The 25,448-nt window shown below is 45.7% G+C and overlaps 1 protein-coding gene across 3 annotated transcripts in view; it reads right to left on the bottom strand.

Annotated features, from left to right (window-relative positions):
- KIF13B (kinesin family member 13B) overlaps window positions 1–25,448 on the bottom strand; it is a 221,979-nt gene that overhangs the window by 179,939 nt on the left and 16,592 nt on the right. For all 3 annotated transcript variants that reach the window (XR_009762449.1, XM_061625815.1, XM_061625816.1), the window contains exon 2: window positions 18,667–18,760. Coding sequence is in view for 2 of the 3 variants with exons in the window: in XM_061625815.1 (XP_061481799.1) it covers window positions 18,667–18,760 (94 nt within the window). In the remaining variant the exon portion in view is untranslated. The remainder of the gene's footprint in view (window positions 1–18,666; window positions 18,761–25,448) is intronic.

Here is a 25,448-nt window from a genome sequence, read left to right as displayed (position 1 = left end):
CTTGCTTCAGCCTACACACTCAGGGAAGTACAGACTCCCCCTTTGGAAACCACTCTGGTTTTCAGCCCATACAAGAGAGAGCTTCAGCTCCTGACGGGCAGGACGGAAGCAAAGATATAACCATCAGAAGCCATTGCATGCAAACGTCTTGATCCACTTGCTCACTGGGAATGATGCAAAAGTGACTGGCTTAATCTCTGAAGGAGCAACAGCAAAGGAGGACTGCTGATCTGGCTCGGCAATGCACACTGACAAGGAGCAATATTTATGAAGACACTCTTGGAGTGGACACAATCAGGCCAAGTGTAAGGAAGTAGGGGAAACTGGTAGGCCAGACTGCACACAACGGCTGAATCACAAGGGCCAAAAATCAATCAATTAGCACGGTGAGATATCCCAGCAGACCCACAGCCAAACTAGACTGCCACACAGTCATCTCTGACTGCTATCCTTTTGGCGCCTTTTGAAGACTTTCCTCTTTCAACAAGCCTTTTAAGTTGAGACCTATCCCAGTCTGCGTCTGTGTTGGGATTGCTTGTTAATATGTTTTTTAAAATAATTTATTTATTTGTTTGTTTATTTATTAAACTTGTATACCGCCCCATAGCCGAAGCTCTCTGGGCGGTTTACAACAACTAAAAACAAATACAATTTAAAATACATCTTTTAAAAACAATTTAAAACACAATTTAAAAATTTAATAATGTTTTTAACTCTTTTAAAAACGATGTATGTACAGCTTTTTAAAAATGTTTTTAACAGTGTTTTGTTTTAATATATTTTAAGGTCTGTTTTTATGATGTTTTAAAGTGTTTTTAGTGCTTCTTTTTGCTGCCCTGGGCTCCTGCTGGGAGGAAGGGAGGGATATAAATCAAGTAATAAATAAATAAACACAGGAAGCCACCTTATGTGGAGTCAGGCCACTGGGTCCATCAAGCTCCATACTATCTACACTGACTGGCAGCGGCTCTTCAGAATTATAGGCAGGGTTTTCTCCCAGCCCGAAATGGAGATGTCGGGGGTTGAACCTGGAGCCTTCGGAGGCTCTGCCACTGAGCCATGGCTCTCCCCTATGAAACACCAGCCTTAGCGACGTTCACACCAGGACTGGCGTGCTGTTCTTTGTTCCCAAATTAACCTGCATGATTACACTGAAAGAGTCACTACAGGGGAGGGTGAGCTGTGAAGTGTATCTTCTAACTACGCCTACAACACACCGATGCGACAAAGCATTCCAGTTGTGATTCAGTGCATGCACACGCCCAAGAGTTATCTTACAATTTAAGCAGGAACCTCAGTTTACTGCAAGTCGAGAAGGTACCTTTGCGTTCCAGCCTAGACCTGTGAAGACCCACCACCAGCAGATCATAAAGGTAGTGAACTAACATGCTCTATATTAGTAAAGTGGGATGGAAAATGGAAATGGACTGCCTTCAAGTCGATCCTGACTTTTGACAACCCTATGAATAGGGTTTTCATGGTAAGCGGTATTCAGAGGGGGGTTACCATTCCCTCCCTCTGAGGCTGAGAGGCAGGGACTTGCCCAAGGTCACCCAGGGAGCTGTATAGGGATTCGAACCCTGGTCTCACAGGTCTTAGTCCTACTATAGGTAAAACTGACTGAAGGGGAGGGCAGAGGGTAGGGGAAGGAGGGGATTGGAAAGGGCAAGAGGGAGGGGATAGGAGGGAGGAAGAAGGCAGGGCAGGTTTGATCATTTGCATGCTTATTGAGTTCAATGGGATTTACCCCCGTGCAATCATGCTTGAAAATGATCCCGACTTATGGCGACCCTACGAATAGGGTTTCCATGGTAAGCGGTATTCAGAGGTGGTTGACCATTGCCTTCCTCTGAGGCTGAGAGGCAGTGACTGGCCCAAGGTCACCCAGTGAGCTTCATGGCTGTGTGGGGATTTGAACCCTGGTCTCCCAGGTCGTAGTCCAACACTCTAACCACTGCACCACACTGGCTTTCTAGTGGGATACCTGCATTTAATATTAACTGTTCCTATGGAAAGCAAGGTGAAGTTCATACCATTTGGTAAAGATCACATGCCCTTGCAGAAAAATAACCACCTCCAAAAGCTGGCAGATCAGGCCATCAGAGAACATCCCTGGAAGGAGGGAGACCTACACAAGTGTGAGCTCTTAGCAGGCCACGGGAAGGAACACTGGTGACTCCACCCCCCCAACTGCCTAGGAACATACTGTAGGTCTATCTAGCTCCATATTGTCTGCACTGACTGGCAGCAGCTCTCCAGGGTGTCAGACAGGGGACACTCCCAGCTCTACCTGGACAGCCCAATGATTGAACCTGGGGCCTTCTGCATGCAAACCAGATGTGCTACCACTGAGGCGTGGCCCTTCCCTGCTGAACCTTGCATGTGTGTGTGAGGGCGGAGAAAATTGCCCTTGGAGGGTGCACACCCTATCGTGTGTGTTCTCCTAGTTGCCTCTCTCACATAAAGGATCCTGCCAGTTGTGAAAGGGATTGCCCCATAAAAGTTTAGAGCAGGGGTGGGCAACTGGCAGTGCCAGAGCAGTGTACAGGCCCTTGGCCTAATTTCCTGTGAATGAGAAGAGGGAGAGCAGAGGTAAGGAGGAAGGCAAGAGGGGGAAGAAATGGATGGAAAGAGAAAGGGCGGGCGGAAGCCTTCTGCAAGTGATCAATTCCCACCTCTGGCAACAATGATTTTGTAGTTCAGATCTCTTGCGCTCTCGTGGGGAAAAAAATGTGCAGCAGAAACTTCAAACAGGAAAACAATGGCACTTTATTTGATTTGATTTGATTTATTATTTGATTTATATCCTGCCCTTCCTCCCAGCAGGAGCTTATGTAAGTTTAATCCTTACAAGGAGTAGACCTTCAACATCCGTCACCTTTTTAACTTGCACTAGAATGGAAGTTTAGGACTCTATTAGTACACAAACAAATGGACTGCACAGTTTTGCCCGCACTCTCCTTGATTAAGTGGCATGAAGCGACTTTATTGATTGATTGACTGACTGACTGATTGATATCCCGCCCTTCCTCCCAGCAGGAGCCCAGGACTTCTGAATCCGTGTGCATGGTTGGGGAGGGGGGCAGGGGGACAAAAATAAGGGTGCTCTTGGGGGGCAGGCATGGAACGAGGGGGGAGGTGAAGACCATCAAAACTGCTATGCTGCTTCTCCAGTTGCAACAACCTAGCACATTAAGTATTTGTGCAGATTCAAAGAAATGTCAGGCCAGCACTGAGGAATCTGAAATTTTTATCTAACTCTGCTTGTTTTTCCTTAATATTAGGATTACAAACATCCTCCTAATGGGCCTGCTATCAGCTCCACTCTGAGGACAGCCCTGGCTTTAGTAGGTGAGCAGTGTAACAGCTGGGCAGAGACAGACAGACAGACAGCCAACAGGTTGCATTCCCTAGCCAAAGGACTCCACAGCTCTTCCTTTGTGAAATGCTGGCGCAAGTATAGAAGAATCTGTCCAATTAAAATTATATAGTATTGCTTATCAGCAGAAGCGGGTCAGGGGCGGGGGGAGAAGAGAGTGAATGCTGGTGGTCTCGTCTGAGATCCTCTTGTCAAAAGGGCGGATGCTCCAGCCCAGAGCAAAGGGTCCTGCCTTCTGGACAGCCAGCAGCAGATGTTGCTTTCCCGCAAAACGGGCTTATAAAGAGGATACCGCAATAAAAGAGCCCTATAAAATGCTGGTTATGTGGGGCAGGAAAATGGTCCCCTTTGCCTTTGTCTCCGGCGTAAAGGGACACAGACAGAGATGTCAAGGAAGACAAAGAAAAGTATCTTGCTTCGTCCCCAAGGATCTCATTAATTAAAAATCTTCCTTTCAGCAGAAGCCCTGGAGTATTCGGGATGGAAATGAAGCCCCAATTTTTTATCTTGCATCTGCTTCACTTGACGAGAGACTCCCGTGAATTCAATGGCGCCCTCTTTTCTGCATGCGGGCAAAAGTGACAGCTGAGTTGGAAGGAAGGCTGCAAGGGGAAAAGTTCCTAGACTACCTAAGCAAATCTGGTTCTGTTGAACCTGAGATGACCAAGTTCTGAGTAGCTATCTGCCGAAAACTGAGGGAAACTTGCCCGGATAAGTGGGATTTCACTTGGAGACAGATTTTAAGAAAAAGAGGAAGGCCAAACAAGAGATAAAGGAAGCCACAGACCTGAACGTACAAGATCTGAACAGGATGGTTTATAACAGATGCTATTGGAGGTCGCTGATTCATGGGGTCACCATAAGTTCCAATCAGCTTGAAGGCACATAACAACAACAACATTATCACCTAGAGCAGCCTTTCTCAACTTTTGGATCCCCAAATGCTTTTGGACTACAACTCTCATCAGCCTCAGCCAGCAAGGCCAGTGGTGAGGGGAACTGATGGGAATGATGGGAATTGTAGTCCAGCAACATCTGAGGAGCCAAAGGTTGGGAAAGGCTGCGCTAGCATATAACTCTGAATACCAAAAGCTTGGAACAACCAACTGTAACCAGTTCATCATTGCAATGTGCTAACTGGGACCCCCTGACACAGCTGCCTGCACTTTAGGCTTCAGTTGCTTTAAATGGGGGTCATACAGGCATGAGAAAGTCAGATCCAAAATGGTTCAGAGGCCAGTTTTAGTTGGACCAGCTGTGCTGGTTAAAGAGCGAAGTACAATGATATACAGAGATCCTCTTCAAGCAGGGAAAGGATTCAGCACAGCTCAAAAGCTTGCTACTCTGCCAACACAAATTTTAATTGGACAACTGGATCACTCATGCACCGTCAATCCAAAAGCACCAAGGACATAACACTAAGCTATCTCGACAGGACTGCTGTTCCACAAAGCGGGGCAGCCACATTGAAAGCCCTGCTCCGAGTTATGGTACAGTGGGCTTCTGTGTTCACTGGAGATTGCACAGACCACTGTGATCTACCGGGTACATAAGAGACAAGGTGGTCTTCTGATCCTGAACTATACAAGGCCTTACATCAGCCTTTCCCAACCAGTGTGCCTCCAGATGTTGTTGGACCACAACTCCCATCAGCCTCAGCCAGCATTGCCAATGGTCAGGAAGATGGGAGTTGTGGTCCAACAACATCTGGAGGCACACTGGTTGGGAAAGGCTGCCTTACATGTTAGTACCAACACCTTGAGCTTGGCCCTGCAGCAGATTGGCATGAAGCTGAAGAGGCAGAAGGCACTTCTCTTGCAATGAGCATTTATGCCAAGCCTGGCCAACCCTGATGTTCCACATGCCCTAATTTGCAAGGGCTCATGTTGCACATCACTATTTCCATCAGTTCCTGAAAGGCTCGAGCCTCTGCCTTCACCTCACATTTAAGCCCCAAGCCCCAACATCTCCCTGCAACAGGGATGCCAGTTAACAAAAGGGAGTGGATGGTCACAGGACTTCAGTGTGTGAGCTAGAATTACCCGTCGGGTAAGTTTGCTACACACGTGGCATCTCCATAAGGAACTTGGCTGTTCATCAGGGATTCGTTTATGGCTGCTTTTTTAGGGTAGTCACACCCAGGAAGCTTTCCTAATGGGCACTTTGGAATTGCAAAAGGCCTTATTATGCACAAGGATAAACTGAGTTAATATATAACAGAAGCAATCTACTCCAGAGACTTAATAGGAGACCTGAATATTTACTCAAAGCAAACAGTCTCCCCCACCCACAAATAACGAAATAGTTAAGGACCCAATTCAGGAGCAAATGGCTCAAGCCACAGAAAAACATTTCTTCCCAAGCTAGAGAGTATAAAATCCTTCACACAAACCCTGCCCCAACACACACAAAAAGCACATTTTTCCTCCAAGCAGTTTGTTGACAAAACACTAATGTGATCATCTTTGGAAGACTAAACCCAATATTCAGAGCCCAGTGAAGACTACCAGTAGGAGCTCCAGGGGGAAAATAAAGTGCCATTCTGTACAGTTATGCAGCAATATAACGAGTGGGGGGGGGAATCTCATTTTAGGGACTTAGCAATTAGTATGCGTCCTAAAGCACTAAGGCTGCAATCCAGAACATGTCTACTGAGAAGTAAGTGCCATTGGGTTAAATGGGACTTACTCTCAGGTAAGTGTGTATTGGATTTCAGCCTAAATTATTACTCTCTTTTGTCTGAGAGCCAGTGTGGCGTAGTGGTTAGAGTGTTGGACTACGACCTGGGAGACCAGGGTTCAAATCCCCACACAGCCATGAAGCTCACTGGGTGGCCTTGGGCCAGTCACTGCCTCTCAGCCTCAGAGGAAGGCAATGGTCTGTACACCACCCTGGGAGCTTATTGCTATAGGGCGGTCTAAAAATGTAATAAAATAAATAAAATAAAATAAATGGTCAACCACCTCTGAATACCGCTTACCATGAAAACCCTATTCGTAGGGTCGCCGTAAGTCGGAATCGACTTGAAGGCAGTCCATTTCCATTTTTTGTCTGTTTGGGATTCAAATTACCTCTGGGAACACATTACCCCATGCACCCCAACGCCCAGCCTTTGAGAATAATCAATCAGGTCCAGCTCCAAGTTCCATCCTTTACAGAAGTCATCTACCAGGAGCAAGGCCCTTACTGTGGTGAGCCCAGAATTATGGAATGCTCACCCTTAGGAAATTCATTTATCCTCTTACCTTGCGTCCTTTTGGAAATAAGCAAAAACACTCCCATTCTTTCAAAGTCTTGAAAACTAAATTTATCTTACCTGTTGCTGCTGGCACTAGTTTTTGGGTGGTATTCAATGCTGGTCCTACTCAGAGTAGACCCACTAAAATGGTAGACTTGACCGATTTAGGTTTATTAATTTCAATGTGTCTACTCTGAACAGGACTTAGTTGAATACAACCCTTGGGTTTAAAAGAATTAAAATATAATTTTAATTTTTTTATCTTGATCAGGGGTTCCCAAGCTGTGCTCCACAGACCACCAGTGGTCCATGACATGTCTGTGGATTTGTGGCTGGAGATGGGATACGGCACATCCATCCTATTAAATATTCACTTTGATTTTAAATTGTATTTTTTCTGATATTGTATTTTATTGTATTACAGTTTGAATTCTGAAAATGGAAATGGACTGCCTTCAAGTCGATCCCAACTTATGGCGACCCTACAAATAGGGTTTTCGTGGTAAGCGGTGTTCAGAGGGGGTTTACCATTGCCTCCCTCTGAGGCTAGTCCTCCCCAGCTGGCGAGGGCCTGCTCAGCTTGCCACAGCTGCACAAGCCAGTCCCTTCCTTGTCCACAACTGCCAGCTGGTGGGCAACTGGGCTCCTTGGGACTATTTCCTTTGCCCACGGCTGCACAGGGGGCAGGGCATGTAACCCCTGAGCCACTCCCTGTTGGGGTGATCTTAAGCTGGTCCTTGACACCCAGGAGACACGAGCGGGGATTTGAACTCACAGACTCTGGACTCCCAGCCAGGCTCTCCTCCCCACTGTGCTATACCAGCTATGGAATTCAAAATTGTAATACCATAAAATACAATGTAAGAATTAAAGGAAGCAACAGAAATACAACTAAGAATCATGCAGCATCAAGCACAGCGCATTACAGTGGCTGCAACAGGCAGGCAAATCATTAAGTGATCTGCCAAGACCCTCAGCAATTTTCAAGTCGTCCATGGGGGAGAAAAGAACCCTGATCTAGACTGCCTTGAAAACCTTTTTTAAGTTTTCACCAAGCTTATTTAAGCCGACACCAACCAGGTGCCCTCTTGCCAAGGCCATTCCGGATGGGAATGGTTACAGAATTGTAGTCCAAAATATCTGGAGGGCATCAGGCAGTATGTTGATGACGTATATACATTTTAATAAATAATCCCACATGGATGGTCCCACAGTCAGTACACAAGATGACTTCCGCTCCTCCAACTCTGCAACCCTGAGTTTTTCAACAATCTCCTTAAGCAAGTCTCTCCTCTCTCACTCACTGACCCTTACGCCTAGAATATCTTTCCAGAGTATCTGTGCGGTGCTGCTCCTACCCTGAAAACCCCTCCTCAAAACCCATTTCCCCCCACTTCCCAACTTCTACCTTGGGAGTAACTCCAGCGGATTCATCTGTTGCAGCGTCCACAACAAAAAGCCCTGTGGCATCTTCAAGACTGACAAACGTACAGGGGTGTAAACTTCCGTGAGCCACTGCTCATTTTGCTCCTACTGGGAGGAAGGGCGGGATATAAATCAAATAAATAAATATTAAATTTTGTCAGAGAGGTATACGTGTCCCAGCTACACAGAGACCTGCACCTGGAGCAGGGCATGTGTAGAACCTAGGAACAGTTCTACCACAACAGAGGCTATAGCTTTGCCTACAGCATGGCCACTGCAAACATGTTTTTGAGATGTAGCTATGGGAGCAAGGCACAGAACAACGGTGGCCAACCTGCGGCCCTCCAGATGTGCTGGACTCCCAACTCCCATCAGCCCCAGCCAGCGTGCCCAATAGTCAGGTATGATGGGAACTGCAGTCCAACAGAATCGGGAGAGCCACAGCTTTCCAACTCAGAAGGGAGATCTACAATCACCATCATTTTTAAAGACAAGAACAGAAACTCCCATTTCCTTTTCTTCCTTGAACTGTCTCACATTTTTCAGTCTCTCCTGCTGCAGAGGTGTTCCCAGGCATTGTAGTAACTGACACATTCCTCACTGCAGTTGCAAGTGCTTCCTCCGACGTAACATGTCGAGAGCAAAATTCATTTTTCCAGATTAGGAAATGGCACTGATTTATTTAAGTGCCCCACTTGGGGGGGGGGTTTCTAAGCACTGTTTCACATCCAATACTTTTTTCCCCACTTCTGCCTTCTGCATGAGAGCCAGTGTGGTGTAGTGGTTAAGGTGTTGGACTACGACCTAGGAAACCAGGGTTCGAATCTCCACACAGCCATGAAGCTCACTGGGTGACTTTGAGGTAGTCACTGCCTCTCAGCCTCAGAGGAAGGCAATGGTAAAACTACCTCTGAATACCGCTTACCATGAAAATCGTATTCATAGGGTCACCATAAGTCGGGATCGACTTGAAGGCAGTCCATTTCCATTTCTGCCTTCTGCACAGATGTTTCCATTGCATGCAGTGACCTCTGCATCAACCCTATGCCCGCATGATCAACACGTATACTAATCAGCATTCTTTTGCACTAGTCAAAAGTTGCACTTTGCCACCACTGTGTTTTGAAAAGGCATGGTTCTCGGAAGCCATGAATTCATGGCTAGGGAGAGACTGTACTCCACATCTCCTGGCTCCATCCAACCTCTCCAGCTGCTGGCACAGAGTCAAGGCTTGTTGATAAAACCCATATATCACAATTTGCATTAAAGTTAGATTTATTCACACTTGCGATAGAAATCAGAGACTCGAGTGAATCCCCAGGAGGAAGGGAAAAGATCCTGGGTTCAATCCCTGGCACCTTCAGGTAGTGCTGGGAATGTCCCCGGCCTGCAAGCCTCGACAGCCACTACCAGTCAGCGTTGACAATACTGAGTTACATGGACCAATGGTCTGATTTGGTACAAGGCAGGCTCCTGCATTGGCTGTCTTTTCCAGTTCGCATGCTTAACACAACATGCGACGTGGGTGCGTCATAGAGAGCCCTGTATGTGCACAAAACTGATTCACATGATCTCTCCTCACACCCAGCTCCTTTGGGGGTAGCATGGGGAACAATGGCATGAATCAGGCCTCAAACCCTTCAAGGCCTCTATGAAGTGCGCCTCTTTCATGCATTATGCACGTGGAGGAAAGGACCACTGGCTCATCTTCAAGGCTGGCTTATCCCTGGCTGGGTAACAGTGCAACCAATCCACAATTAACTTTACAAACTGTCATTCCTTGAACATTAGCCTACAACAGACTGATGCGCAATTGATTCAGATGGTTTATCGATTACATGCTATTATAGTTTTGCCCAAACGGCTACCTGCAATTTAAGTGCTTCTCCTAACAAAAGCAGTCAGCTATGACAGAGCTTCAAATGACACCAAAGTGGCACACTAAGCCTCATGAACAAAAATGCAAGATAAGCTGCCGTCAAAGATTTAACTTCAAAATGAGAAAGTGAGGCACGGTGTTTGTTTTGAACTTCGTATGTCCCAAGTGTTTTAACTCCACTTACAATTTGCTTATAGATAAGCAGCCTTCCTACACTTTGCCCCAGTCCAAATTACAAAATAATCTGCTAAAAGCAAACACGAGGTTCACTGTAAATTTTGCATGCCCATACAGACGGATCTGAGGGGTACCAGCAAACGTCTACATGCGGCTCAGCACCCTGTGGTCTGTTTGGGCCTCTAGTGTTCCCAGCTCACTCGCCTCAGTTCATATTCCCATTTTGTGATCACAAGATGACTACAAACGTCTATGCAGAGAGGAGAGGGTGGGATCGTATGTGCTGGCCCCTCCCCCAACCTCTTCACATTGATTAGAACTTCAACGGAGGGCCAACACACAAAAGGCTCTGCACATGCAATACGTACCTTGCAAATTTGAAGAGTACAGAGTGAAGGTGTGACAAGGGGAAAGAGCCATAAGGCGCAATCCTGATCTCTCATACATTTTGTCAGTTTGTAGGAGCCATACGCTTTGCCAGTTAGTGCATGAGGGGCCCTCAGGAGTTTTTGCATCACACGGGATTGTGTTTTGTGTTGATACTCTCCTGTCCTTCCTTCTCCTTTACATACACCACTGATGAACCTTACTGGTGGCAACTCCACAGTATCTTGCCTCTGATCTTATTACTTTCCTCATTTGCATAGAATGGTCATGTGGACCTTTTCACTGCTGCCTGAAATATTTTACGCTGTTGGGGAAACGGATCCTTCCTTGTAACATTCACATTGCAAGATGCTTTATAAGCACATGTTCTCCTCCGGCATCACACACCACCGTCGTCTTCTGTGAATGTAGCACTTTGCGTTTCCCAAGATGGATAAACTCGGCAACTGAAGTGCACTGACCGACACGCTTGCATATTCAGGACTGGCCTGGAGTCAGCACTGCATTTCCTGAGATCTGGGAACAGAGGAATACACAACCCAGAACTACCACCCAGGTCGCTGTTGTGGAGACTGAGGTGACGATGTGACCCCAGGACCGTGGCATCCTGATGGGAAAGAATTCCTGCTCTCCAGCATTTCAACCCCACAGGCTAGCCTTGGCCACAATAATAATAATATCCCCTGTGGTTTCCCTGATCTGCATTTGAGCTTTTGGGGCTATTTACTCAGAAAGTGGGATGGGTGCCAGTGTTCAAGGCACACAAGCTACCTTGTGATCTTGATAGGGAAGTCTGAACTTTGCCTGATACTTTTGTAAGTTGGCTTAGTTCACAGAAGTGAAAGTTCCAGAGCAAACCCCGATGTTGCTCAGTTGGACAGCCACCCACCCCAGGCCACAAATTCTAATTACATCTTCTTCTACGACTGCCAGTGGTTCTCATGCTAGTAGTACTGTTTAAGACAGCCTCAGAAACTCTAGCTTTTGTTCTTATGTTTTTAGAATAATCAGGCAGATGCCAATGGTGTTCAGTCTGTGTTGTTTCCCACAGCTCTCCCTGCATTACTTTGGGGAAGCGACAAGGACCAAGAATTTCCCACTAATGTCAGGAATATCCCCTACGTTACAGAGGCCCAACTGGCCTCACCCAGAAGTCAAATGTTTAATGTCACTGGTCCCATGCTGTGTGTTGAGACCCAGGTGACCCAGGGGGGCCTGGATCAGGAGGTAGGGGAGCCCCAGGGCCCCCTCCCAGCGCAGAGTGCTTCGGGGGGGGAGCTGTTCGAGGGCGCACCCCGAGCTCTGCAGATGGGAGAGATGTCAGATGTGGAGGATGCTCCTGAAGATCTGGGAGGAGGAGACACGACCAACCGCTGTCTGATTCCCACGGGAAATTTGCCTGCTCACATGGAGACCCCTCCCTTGCCAAGCGCCTCAGGAGAGCCGTTGGAGCAAGACCTCGCACATGCGCCAACTCCACTCCCCCCCAGGATTCCTTGTCTGGCCCTTCAAACACTTCCCTGCCAGAAATGTCTCCTCCCCCTTCAATGGAGCCAGCACCTGAGGAGTCTAGACTGTCCGATGAACAGACGTGCGCATGCCCTCTGTCACCCTGTGTGCGCCGCCGATAAAAGAGGCTTGGACAGAGGGAGGTCCCGCGCAGGAGTCAGAGATTATGAGCGAAAACCTTTCCTACTTAAGCCTGCGGCCCCCTGATGAGGATGCTGAGTCAAGTAAGGGGATTTACAAGATGCAGAGTAAGCCTGAGTAGTTTAGTTAGGGATTACAGTGAGTTAGTTAGCGAAATCTATGAGACGCCTTGCCTTCAATGTTACTCTAATAAAACAGAAATTAATTCCAGTCTCGCCTCCGTTTCATGATTCTCACTCTGGGCAGGACACTGTGGAACACTCTTCCAGCAAGGATTTGGCTGGTATCCTCGCTTTTGACTTTCACGTGTCTCTGGAAGACTTTTTTGTGCCGAGAGGCCTATGCAGCTTTTAAAAATGTTTACTGACTAGCTACTCATTTTAATGATTGTTTTGTATTGCTTTGAAATGCTTTTGTGTTGCTGTACACCACCCTGACGTTTTGTGAGAGGGCGGTATAAAAACACTCTTATAAACAGAACGTAAAATAATATCTGACATGAAGGACAGCAACAAGGACTCAATGAAATTTAAGAAACTACACGTACAAGACAGCAGAAGACCATTCATGGTTTGGATCCTGCTTGCAAATCACTTGTAGAAGCCACGCGGATGGGTGGCAGCTGCCCACACTTAGAATCATGGGCCTATTTAAATAAGGCTTGAAAGAAGCATTCTATTGTAGCAGAAACAATAGGTTGCTCTGTGTGCGTGTGCACGTGCTACCTACACTAGTTTCTTTGGTTTGCAAGTGTGCTCACAGGCCCCAAAAGTTTGGCCACCCCTACTTTATTCTGTTTCTGCCATCCATGACGAGAGAAACAGAACTACACAACTTAAGCACGATCCCATCACTGGCAAAATTCTTGTTCAGGAGTTCCTCAGGTTTCTGAGATTTTACTCAGTATTGCCCACCATTAAAGCAGCTTTCCCCAATCCAATGTGCTTCATAGAATCGTAGAGTTGGAAGGGGCCTGTGAGGCCATCAAGTCCAACCCCCTGCTCATTGCAGGAATCCAAATCAAAGCATTTCTGACAGGTAGCTGTCCAGCTGCCTCTTGAAGGCCTCCAGTGTCGGACAGCCCACTACCTCTCTAGGTAATTGGTTCCATTGTTGTATTGCTCTAACAGTTAGGAAGTTTTTCCTGATGTTAAGTTGAAATCTGGATTCCTGCAACTTGAGCCCATTATTCTGTGTCCTGCACTCTGACATAATGTCCTCTGTGTGACAACCTTTCAAGTATTTCAACAGTGCTATCATCTCTCCCCTCAGTCCTCTCTTCTCCAGGGTGTTACAAAAGGAGTCAAGCCTGAATGGAGGCCAGACTGGGATTGCTGGATCGCTGTGGAGTTGTTTCCACATGGCTTTGCTGTATAGGTCCTGATAAGCCTGACAACGAGCTAAAAGGCCTATCCAGGTTTATAAGCTGTGGAGGTGGGCTAGTGGGCCCTGATCTGTCCTCACCCAGCGGTTGTCTATACAGTGGTGGTTGTCTGTATAGTGGGGCACTGGGTGAAGACTCATCTTCTGCTTGTGGCAGCACTGGTTGGGCTGGCTTGGAGATGGGGCCTCTTTGCATCATGATTCTCATTACAATTGGGGAGGGTGGATCTCGGTCTAGCTCTTGCCACATCAAGGCATACTGGATGGAATCATGCTGCTTCTGCTCTGTGAGCTCTTTCAGAACTTTGACTATTGCTTGGTAGTTAAAGGTGCCCTCTGGGGGCCACCCGGTCCCCAAAGTGGGCCACAATTTTCGGCAGTAGAATATTAACTTGTCTCTTTCTAGTGGATATTGAGTCTCTGCCTGTATGATGTCAAACCTGTTGAGGACAAGCTGTAGTGGGGTGTCCTGTTGTCGACTCTTCCCTAGCCTCTTGTTCCTGGCCTTGGAACCTGCTCCTCCCATCCCGGGGGCTCTAAAGAGGTCTATATAGGGCACAACAACAGTCACGGCTTTCGCTTCGTTCGTTTCCCGGCCTTTTCCCTCGCGGGAGAAAGGAAACACGGTACTAGAACTCCACTCTCGCTTCGAGGTAATTACCACTGTGGATACGCCTCGTCTCAGTCACACCCACACACTCAGCACTCCCCTCCAAGGTTTGATTTATCCTCACCTGTCTTCTGGTGCTCTGCTTGATCCGCTTGCACTGGCAATCAGAAGGTTCTGGTCTCGATTTACTGGAGGTCCGCTGACGATACTCTGCTGCCCCGGCCGGCCTGGCGCAGGCCCGGATGCAGGCCAAACAACTTGGGCCTGGAGCGCTCTCATCCAACTGTCTGCAGCCCCGTACGAGACAGCAGAGGTCGTCTGAGGCGGATACTCCTGGCTGGCTCGCCAGTTTTGTTACAAAAGGAGTCAAGCCTGAATGGAGGCCAGACTGATAGGAACTCTATATTCCCCAAGATGCCAATAAGGAATAGAGACGAGACCAGAATACCGCAAATGTTTGCCTTTATTGAGCCTTTGCAAAGGGAGGGCCACCCTTAAGTGACTCTCCAGAATTGCTGACATTCATCATATTTATAGGCTATAGGTACGTCACATACATATCATTAGAAATGCATAGCTAATCAGAAATACATCATTGTTTGATTTCTCAGCATCTGTCTATTCTGGTCCACTTCTCTGTTCTCCCTCCAAACTTCCTCTATCCTTGACCTTTGGTCTGGTAAGCTGGGAACAACATTTTTAATTGCAAATGAAGCTGATAAGCGGAAAAACTCCCGTACTTTTTCATAAGGGAGGCAAGCATATGTTTCATTTAACATTATTTGATTTTATTCCACTATAACATTTTTAATTTTAACTCATTACAACTAACCCATTACAACAAGGGTAAACATGCCCAATTCTTAGTCTCTCCTCATAGGGCTTTGTTTCCAGTCCCCTGATCATCCTTGTGGCCCTCCTCTGAACCCGTTCCAGTTTGTCTGCATCCTTCTTAAAGTGTGGTGTTCGCAACTGGACACAGTACTCAAGATGAGGCCCAACCAGTGCTGTATAGAGGGGAACTAGTACTTCACATCATTTGGAAACTATACTTCTGTTAATGCAGCCTAAAACAACATTTGCCTTTTTTGCAGCCACATTGCACTGTTGGCTCATATTCAGCTTGTGATCAACAGCAATGTTGTTGGATTACATCTCCCATCAGCCTCAGCTGGCATGGTCAGCTCCCTGGAGCTGATGAGAATTGTAGTTCAACATCAGAAGGGCACATGGTTGGGGAAACATACTTTAAAGCTTCACAACCGTAGGAGCTAGACCTTTTTTAAAAAAAAATAAATAAAGCAAAGATTTTCCATACGCTGAATTCTGCACGCTTTACAGTTTTTCCTGTGCTTCTACAGAATCACAGCATGCACACTGGTTTGATTATAGGGCTTTTTTTTTTACATCTCTAACATTAGAGATACACATCACACATACCTTCAGCTAACCGCATTAGTGTTATAGCAGTATAGCTCAGACATCACCACACTAGGATCTGGAGGTTCACCTGTTCACTGGGATTTATCATTCCATAAAGCAACATCTCAGCACTGCAGTTTTTGTCTTAACCCTGTGTGTGATTTTGTGGAAAGAAGGCTAATTCAGACACCCGCTGAAGACCGATACATACAGAGTCAGAAGGAGGTTACATTCAGTTCAGTGGGGCTTACTCCCAGGTAAGTGGGTATAGGATTGCAGCCTCGATGACCTTCTTTGACCAAGATTAAGAAAGCACTTCCCAAGGCTACAAGGTGAACAGCTGCCTTTTTCAAGGACTGCACAGACACAACGCGTAATAGATATTCTCCCGCGAGACACGGGTATGGATGTTTTCTGGGGGCTGGTCAATAGGAGGTCAGAGATTAAGGAAAACCAATGCACGCTCTTCAACATATTGCAAAGAGAGTTTGCTGAAACATGACTTCGAGTGCCATACACAGTCTGGGAGCCAATGGCTGTCGCGTTATTGATCGCTGTAAGCTGCTCTGGGAGGCGTTTTTAGCTGAAGAGCAGAGGACGAAATACTTCATATAAATAAACTAGTCAGCCAAACCATTCACCCCACCATTACACACAACGCAGCCTTCTACGGGAAGCCCTCTTCTAGCACGGTATTGCTTACTTTGGCAGTGGCCTCTCTGCAGCTTCAATAGCCAAGATCCTTCAAGTGGAGCTGTCTGCGATTTAAAGTGTGGCCTTCTGCATGTGCTCCTCCTCACACACACACACATACACCCCAAGCATCCAGCTGCTAAGAAAACATTTTATACCCTACGGCCATCTTCCTCAGCTTGGTGCTCCTCAGGAATTTTGGACAACAAATCCCACCTTTCTTAACTCCCTGACCATTGTCCATGCTGGCTGGGGCTGATGGGACTTGTAGTCCAAAGGGCACTGCCAAGTTCAGGGAGGGTGCCCTACGGCATGTATGGAATCATTTTTCACCCTATAGCTTCAACGGCACATCTTGTTCACCGTCTATGCCTGGCGAGAAATCCTGCTCCTGTACCCTAAGCCCAGCCATCTCATCAGTTGAGCCTGCACTTGTGCCACTTGGCAAATAAGCCCACAAAAATGAGTAGCCTACAAGAAGTTTTACTAGCCCACTGATACCTGCTTAAGTCATCTTGTGAATATTAATTTATTATATTATAATTTTAAATATGATAAATATGATAAGTAAAAATTATAATTATTATAAATATTATAAGTAAAACATTAAATGAAATCTGTGGCCTAATATGAGAAGAGAATCGACTTTTAGAAAAGGTTCTCTGTGCTGCCTGGGGAATGATTTGCCTTTCCTATTTTTCTCCCTGTGTGATGCGTCCATAGAACAGGCAATGCAGAGTTTGCTTTCCTCCAGGCCTAGTGAAAATGAACCACCATGGTGGTCCATCAAGGATTCCATAAAGCTCCTGTTTTCTGCTGCTATCTGCGACTGCATGCATTGATTAATTAATGTAATTAATGAAATGGGGAGCTGAGGTGTTCTGGCACAATGCAAGAGGGGAGGAGATGCCTTTGGGCCCGATGGGCTATGTTTGACCAGGGCTGGAGGGTCAGAGATGTTGCCCAGGCCTGCACTAAACCAAAGAAATAAAACTTATCCAACATGTTCTTGTCATATTAGGGGCGCACTGGGACTGAGATTACATCAACCTGAAACAAGCTTTTTGGCTTCCTCTGTGGAATCCTAGCAATTACAATTTTGTGACAGATGCCAATTCTTCCCCCATCATCCCCTATCTGATCTCTCTAGCTCAGCTGTCCCCAACCTGGTGCCCTCCAGATGTTTTGGATTACAACAATGTTGGCTGGTGCTGGTGGGAGTTATAGTCCAAAACATCTGGAGGGCGCCAGGTTGAGAAAGGCCGAGCTACGTACCTTCCTCACGGAAAGGCTCCCTATCTTATTTATTTATTTATTTATTACATTTATATACCGCCCCATAGCCGAAGCTCTCTAGGCAGTTTACAGCAATTAAAAACAATAAAAACAAATATACAAATTTTAAAACACAAAAAACAATTTGAAAATACAATTAAAAAAATAAATAAATTTAAAAACAATTTAAAAACACATGCTAAAATGCCTGGGAGAAGAGGAAAGTCTTGACCTGGTGCCAGAAAGATAACAGTGTTGGCACCAGGTGGACCTCATCAGGGAGATCATTCCATAAGTTGGGGGCCACCACTGAGAAGGCCCTCTCCCTTATTGCCAGGCTCCCAGCATCCCTCGCAGTAGGCACTCGGAAGAGGACCTTTGATGTTGAGCATAGTGTAAGGGTGGGTTCGTGTCGGAAGAGGCGGTCCATCAGGCATTGTGGTCCTAAGCCGTGTAAGGCTTTATAGGTTAAAACCGGCACCTTGAATCGTGCTCAAAAACATACAGGTAGTCAATGCAAGCGGGCCAGAAACGGTTTTATGTGTTTGAACCGTTTGGTCCCTGTTACCAATCTTCAGCAATCCCTTCTACCCTGCGGCCCCTAACATTGAGCTACAACACCAGTTGCCTTCCAATCGGCACCTATGACTTCCCCCCACCCCAGCCACTAGCCAGAAGAGCAAATCTCCAAATACATTTCCTTCTAACAAGATGGCATTTTAGCTTGCTGTAAATCTGGCTGTCACACTGAAAACAGTCATACTTTATGCCTTGGGGGGGGGGGAAACACACACAGACAGGTTTGAATAAGTCCCCACACTGAGGCCATGTTTACTCCAAAAGAGACAGCAATATATTTTCAGTGTTTTACAAAAATTAACCTAAGCTTGACAAAAACACTCGGTTTAGGTTGTTAGATGAGGAGCAGCCAAAAACCAGATACTCAACAAGCTTTTCAAAAAATAAAAAATATCCTCTGCTGCCACTATTCACTCACTCACTCTCTCTCACTCTCACCCACTCTCTCTCACTCTCTCTCACTCTCTCTCATCACTCACTGGGAGGGGGGAATCACATCAGTCGTGAACCAATGATGCTAGAATCACATCTCTTGTTTTCTTTCCTAAGGGGGACAAAAGGAGACTTACCTTGCATCTCCTTTTGAAAGGTTAGTGTTCACAGGATGAAGAATAACTTTGTTTGTGTCCACGTCCACCACACATTTTGTATGCAGATCCATTTCTGTTGGAAAAGGGATGAAGTGAAGAAAGAGAAGGAAAGAAAATGTCAAAGGCCAGTTTAAAATCACAGACTTTTAGAAGCCCAACCTGAAAACTTCTGCTGAGCTTGCTAGTTCACCCCAAAAGCCAAAAGCGAGGTCCTTAGTTAAAATTACTGCTAGGATTGCATTGCTGTTATTATTTGACTTGTTAGTCGTTTGTTACTCAAAGGGCTCCAGGTGACTCAGAATACACACCATAATTATTGTTTGCAACAGTCAGTGTTGTCCTGAGCAGAATTAAGTTTGAAAGTTACGCAGTATATTCCTATCCTGTTTTGTTTCCCATCTAGTCATAGCTTGCGTATACTATTCGGTTTTGATCTCCCTTCCCAAAGATTCATTTATGTATAAGGTGCTGTTGCATTTCTCTCTGGTGTTATTCTGCTTCTATCTTCCATAAACTGAAATTCATTCACTCGTGTTTGGAAGATGCATTTAAAATGAACATTTCCACACCTGACTGAAGCCCCCCAGGCCGTGCTTCATTCCCACCCTCTTGCCCACTTGGGCGAATTAAGAGTCTCACTCTCTCTGCTCACCTTCAGGGTCAAAATAGCACAGGCTGCCACCTCCAGCTTTGTACCGGCCACAACAGCTGCAGAGTTATCCCAGCTGCTTTAAGCAGCCAAGAGAGGCTACTGGGATAGGGTTTGCAGTGCTGCAAAACAGTCCTGGGGGCCAACACAGTGGAGAGGTAGAAGGGCAGGGGCCACTGGGTAGCTGCTCAGCCAGATACTAGCCCAAGGCAAGTGAGCAAGCAACAGCTGCACCTCTGCCCTACCAGCTCTCTCAGTCCTGCATCTTCATTCTTGCCATAGTGGTACAACACATGTTTACCTTGGTTCAACCCTTCGCATTTCCTGTTGGAAGGATCTCGGGTAGAAGGTCTAGAAAAGGCCCTTGCCTAAGATCTTGGCGAGCTGTCGCCACAGATCAAAGCAGGCAATTCTGGGTTAGATGGGACCATTTTCTGACTCAGCAGAAGGTTTAATAGAGCTGCCAATAATGCAGTTTTTTCATGCCTTTCCCTCCTATGCCTCCCTCAGCATGGACTCCCAAGTCCATGAACTGTAAATCTCCACCTTTCAGGATATAATTCCCACCCCACCCTATATCATGGATGCAGAACTATCTTCAGAAGAATGATTGCAAAAATACTAAGGGTTGCTGACAAAGTTCAAGTCTGATATTTTCCCAATACTCTTCTCATACTGACATCAAACAATTCACGGCTCCAGTTTGCACATTAATACAAAGCCAAACCATGATGCGGCGTGAACGAGCACGCATGCAGACTCCAAGAGGGGAGACTGAGGCCACTTGCCTCCCTCCCTGGTTGCTTTGCTGCTACGTTATGCTGAGCCATAGTTTAGCCCTCCCCAGAACAAACCATGAACTGTGAACCATTGGACAAACCTTGGTTACAGGCCCTCTCTGGGAACTTGCTTGTTTGCATAAAGCCACGGCTTAGCTTATTTTTATGAGGTAACAAGGGCCTTTTCTCTCAGCCTAACCTCCTTGATGACGATAAAAAAAGGAAATGGACCCACAGATTTATTTACATCCTTCCTTTCATACTCTGTGTTTTTGATCCTGAAGAAACCCCATGGTAGTTTAGTATCCTGTTCCCACAACAGCCCACCAGAGGCCTATAATATAATAAATAAATAAATAAATAAATAAATAAATAAATATGGGAAGCTGACAACCAGGGCATGAGGACAAGAGTATTCCTACTTATGATTCCCAGCAAGTGAAAAGTCAAGTTTTTAGTGCCCACCAAAAGGCAAACAGTGACACGCCAGGTAAGCCACTCTTGGGAGGGAACTCCACAAATGCAGTTCCACAACTACAAAGGCCCGGACTCTCTTGTTTGTGCCTTCCACACATTTGAAGAACCATGGCCTCCTCAGATGTTGACTGAAGTGCATGTGGGACAAAGGTTGGTGGAATTCTTTTGAAGAAGGGCATAAAACTAGCATAAGTCTGGCTCAAAAGGGAGGGCAACAGTTTCTGAGTAAGATTCTTACAGAATATCTGCAACACATCTGCCATGAAAAATAAATTATATTTATTTCTAACATAATTTATAATAACTTTTATATGAATATCTGGCTGTTGCTACCCAAGCTTCCATTCCCAAGAGTAAGGGTGGGCTCCAATATTGAAAACAAACCAAATTCAGTACCAGGTTTAATAAAACTACTCTAAAATCGTATTCCCATTTGAAAGACCATCCTTGGCCACCAAAGAAAGACCCCCCCAACATTTCCAAGAGAGTCGATGGCTTTTACAAGCCTCCAGGTTGGTTATAACATAGGAGAAGGTGCAATGCAGAAGAGCCTTCCCCAGCCAGGTGGAGATGTTTTGGACTAGGACTCCCATCAGCCCAAGGCAACAAGTGGCTGGGGCTGATGGGAGTTATAGTCCACAACATCTGGAGGGCACCAGGTCAAGGAAGGCTGATGCAGAAGATGATGCCCAACAGTGAGCTGCAGATAGCCAGTTTGATCAGATCAGTCCTAGTCTAACTGTAGCAGTTAGACTAGGACTGGGGAAACCAGAGTTCAAATTCCCATTCAGTTGTGAAACCCACTGAATGGCCCTAGCCCATAGAATCATAGAATAGTAGAGTTGGAAGGGGCCTATAAGGACATCCAGTCCAAACCCCTGATCAATGCAGGAATCCAAATCAAAGCATTTCCGACAGATGGCTATCCAGCTGCCTCTTGAATGCCTCCAGCCACTACCTCTCTAGATAATTGGTTCCATTGTCGTATGGCTCTAACAGTTAGGAAGTAGTTCCTGGTGTTCAGTCTGTATTCCTGCAACTTGAGCCCATCATTCCATATCCTGCACTCTGGGACAATCGACAAGAGATCCCGGCCCTCCTCTGTGTGACAACCTTTCATGTACTTGAAGAGTGCTATCATATCTCCCCTCTGTCTTCTCTTCTCCAGGCTAAACATGCCCAGTTCTTTCAGTCTCTCCTCACAGGGCTTTGTTTCCAGTCTCCTGATCATCCTTGTTGCCCTCCTCTGAACCTGTTCCAGTTTGTCTGCATCCTTCTTGAAGTGCGGAGAACAGAACTGGATGCAGTACTCAAGATGAGGCCTAACTGGTGCTGAATAGAGGGGAACTAATACTTCACGCGATTTAGAAACTATCCAAATCATGCCTTCTCAGCTTGACCTACCTCACAGGGTTGTTGCGAGAATAAAATGGGGATGGTGGTAGAACCATGTGGCCAGCTGGAGCTCTTTGGGAGGAAGGTAGGATATAATGAAATAAATAATATTTCTTCTTTTGTAAGTCCTAACATTATAAGATCCTCCATGGCGCAAAATGGTAAGCAGCGGTAACGCAGCCGAAGCTCTGCTCACGGCCGGAGTTCGATTCCAACGGAAGGTGGAAGTCGAATCTCCGGTAAAAGGGGTCAAGGTCCACTCAGCCTTCCATCCATCTGTGGTTGGTAAAATGAGTACCCAGCGTATGCTGGGGAGTAAAGAAAGGCCGGGGAAGGAACCGGCAATCCCACCCCATATATACGGTCTGCCTAGTAAACGTCACAAGACGTCACCCTAACAGTCGGAAACGACTTGCACGATAAGTGCGGGGACACCTTTACCTTTTTAAGAAGTCATTGGCCCACCATTAGTATATGCTAGTAATGTCCTGCTTTATTGTGTGAATATTTTCCTGTTTGAATTCTCTTTGTGCTTCTATCCACGCTCTGCAGGATACCGACTCACCAACATTTAAAGCTATTACACCTCTACTCCTCCCCATTCCTTGAGGAACCAAGCGCAACTGTGAATCAGTGGATGGAGTGTTTGATCAATTTTGTCAAGTCCTGGGTTCAAAGCTCACCCTCAGCCTGGAAGCACACCCACCTGAATGTACTTCACAGGACTACTGGGAGGATAAAATTGGGACAATCCACATGTATGCCTCTCTGAGCGCCAAGCCCTTTAAGTGGCTTGAGGTGGTCTTTGTATTGGTTATGAAATTGGGTCTTTTTTTCATTATACAGCCACGAGAGTGGCTGTATACTATAGTCAGCGGGGATTTTTCACAATCCGCAATGTTAAATGGAAAATATCCCCCCATGCCATTCTGAGGCTTCCCATAAGCTCATTTCAAAGCAAGACCTTACAAAACTTATAGTTCTGAACTCAGAAATGCTTGCTTAACAACCCTGTCAATTTTCATGGCGATACACAAAACAGTCAGAGAGAATCGAGAGTACAAAGTCTAAAAAGAGAGAAAAAAACTCAGAGCCCTTTTGGACTTTTTTCTGCAAGTTCTCATAATCTGTTGAAATTCATTAAAAATCAGCCATGTTCACAGAGTACCTGTAATCCTAATACTGACCTTGCCCCATACTCTGACCTTCATCTACTGTAGTTTAAAAGTTAAAAAAAATGCCTGGTTGATTTTTAATTAATTTAAGAAACTTTGGCTGGAAGCCTATTATAACGCGGGTCATGCTCAGTAAGGACCAACTGTCAGTGTTCTAAAAGCCTCACAGCTGCTGGGCTTGGCTAATCAGAGGGCCACACCCACACCAGACTTGATTTCACTTGAGACAGTCATGGCTTCCCTCAAAGACTCCTGGGAAGTGTAGTTTGTGAAGGGTGCTGAGAGGAGACTCCTATTCCCCTGAGAGAATGGTTAACAGTCAGCCACTCTGACTGAAGGTCTGTGAGAGAAACAGGGCATCTCCTAGCAACTCTCAGCACCCTTCACTAACTACACTTCCCAGGATTCTTTGAGAGAAGCCATGATTGGCTTTGAGCCATGGCTTTGAGAGAAGCCATGATAAATTCTTTTAAATTGTTTTTAAAAGATGTGTTTTTAAATTTGTATATTTGTTTTTAATGTTTTTAGTTATTGTAAACCGCCGCTTCGGCTATGGGGCGGTATATAAATACACTAAATAAATAGATAAATAAATAATGATTGTCCAAAGTGTAATAGAGGCCTGGTGTGGATGTGGCCAGGGACAGCTTTGTTTTAAATTTGGGTGGGAGGTAGGGTTGCCAGGTTCCTGGCCTGAGACTGATCCTGTATCTTTAGGAGAAGAGAAAGTCAGCCAAGTGCAGGTGTTCTTGCAACATTGTAATGGGAAAAACCACAAGGTAGAATTCTCCCTTCCCCCTGCCCAACTTTCAAAGATACAGAAGACGTCTTGGTTGGCAGGCCCAGCCTGGTCAGTTTTACCTATCCTAATCATGATTGCATAGGAGTATATCCGATTCAACTCAATAATCATACAAATGATCAGACCTGCCTTTTCCCTCCTCCCCCTTTCCTCTCCCTTTCTCCTCCCCTCTTCCTTCTTCCGCCTTCCCTGCCCACTCCAGCCATCCGTCCCTCTTCCCCAGTCAGTTTTACCTATCCTAAGCATGATTGCACGAGAGTAAATCCCACTGAACTCAATGAACATGCAAACGACCACATCTTTCCTTCTTCTCCCCTCCCCCTCCTGCCTGCTCCCATCCCAGTCCTCCCCTTTGCCTTTCCACCCTTCCCTCCTCCCCCTCCTCCCTTCCCCATCCCCTGTGGTCAGTCTCACCTATCCTAAGCATGATTGCCTGGTGTGTGTGTGTAAATCCCACTTAACTCAATAAGCATGCAAATGATCAATCCATTCTCAGCAAACTTGCACAGGATCCCATTTCTTACCTCCCGGATTAAAAAGCAGGGAAATTCACTAATAGGCAAAAAACCTTGCGGTTTAAGAATGTACCTATAGCCCACAGATATTTCTACCAAACTTTAAAAAGCAGAGAAATTGGGCAGCTATAGTGAATGCACCAGAGGAGCAGGAGACCTGAACTCCTCTCTAAGATATTGTACTGCCCTACAAAGTTGTCAAAATGCAAACACAATTTGGGTTGGTCTTTCACAGTCCAATCCACTTGCTGTGTAGCTTGGAAGAATTTGGTAACATGTGCCTCTGAGCATATGGTGAGTGGTGGCAACATCTGCCATCTCCAAAGATGGAGAATTATATTTTTGTATGTTTGTTGGTGTTCTTCTTACTTTGCTTCTTTCCTGTGTTGCTAATGTTTCTACAGAGAATCTAAACTAGAAAATTTTATTTCCCTCATTATTCATCCTAGAAATCTGTGTCAAATTTATTTTTATTAATTTCAAAGCCTTTTTATTGGTCAATGTCATATGATGGTGAAGATAGCCTTTTTTGTTTCAAACTGGAGGTTATGGTCTATTTCTATTTTGGGTGCATTAACAGTTGGACCTGAAACTGCAGTTTAATGTAAAATCAGACTGATTACAATATGTTGATACTTTAGCAATGACTCTAGCTGTTGGAAAAAAGAGGATGCATGTTTTCAGCCTGCTATGTTTAAACCACTTTATTTAAGGCAAGGTGTTCACGATCAATTAAAAACATAGAGCACACCTAGAATTTTGCTAGAATATATTTCACCTCCCACTGTTTTATCTTGTGCAAATTGAGACACTTCTGAGGTCCACTGGAGACTATTTTGCAGAAGTCAGTGCCATTATTCCACAATTATGTTTGGAGTTTTTTTAGTATAAATTTTGCAAAGTGTTGCTGTACTTCACATATTCATAGAAACAAAAGCAAAAGAAAATGATTTCCTATAGAAAACTTCA

Source organism: Rhineura floridana, chromosome 4 (genome assembly GCF_030035675.1).
Source record: "Rhineura floridana isolate rRhiFlo1 chromosome 4, rRhiFlo1.hap2, whole genome shotgun sequence".
Lineage (NCBI taxonomy): Eukaryota > Metazoa > Chordata > Lepidosauria > Squamata > Rhineuridae > Rhineura > Rhineura floridana.
The sequence above is the reverse complement of the archived record's forward strand: the minus strand, read 5'-3'. Positions and strand labels throughout refer to the sequence as shown.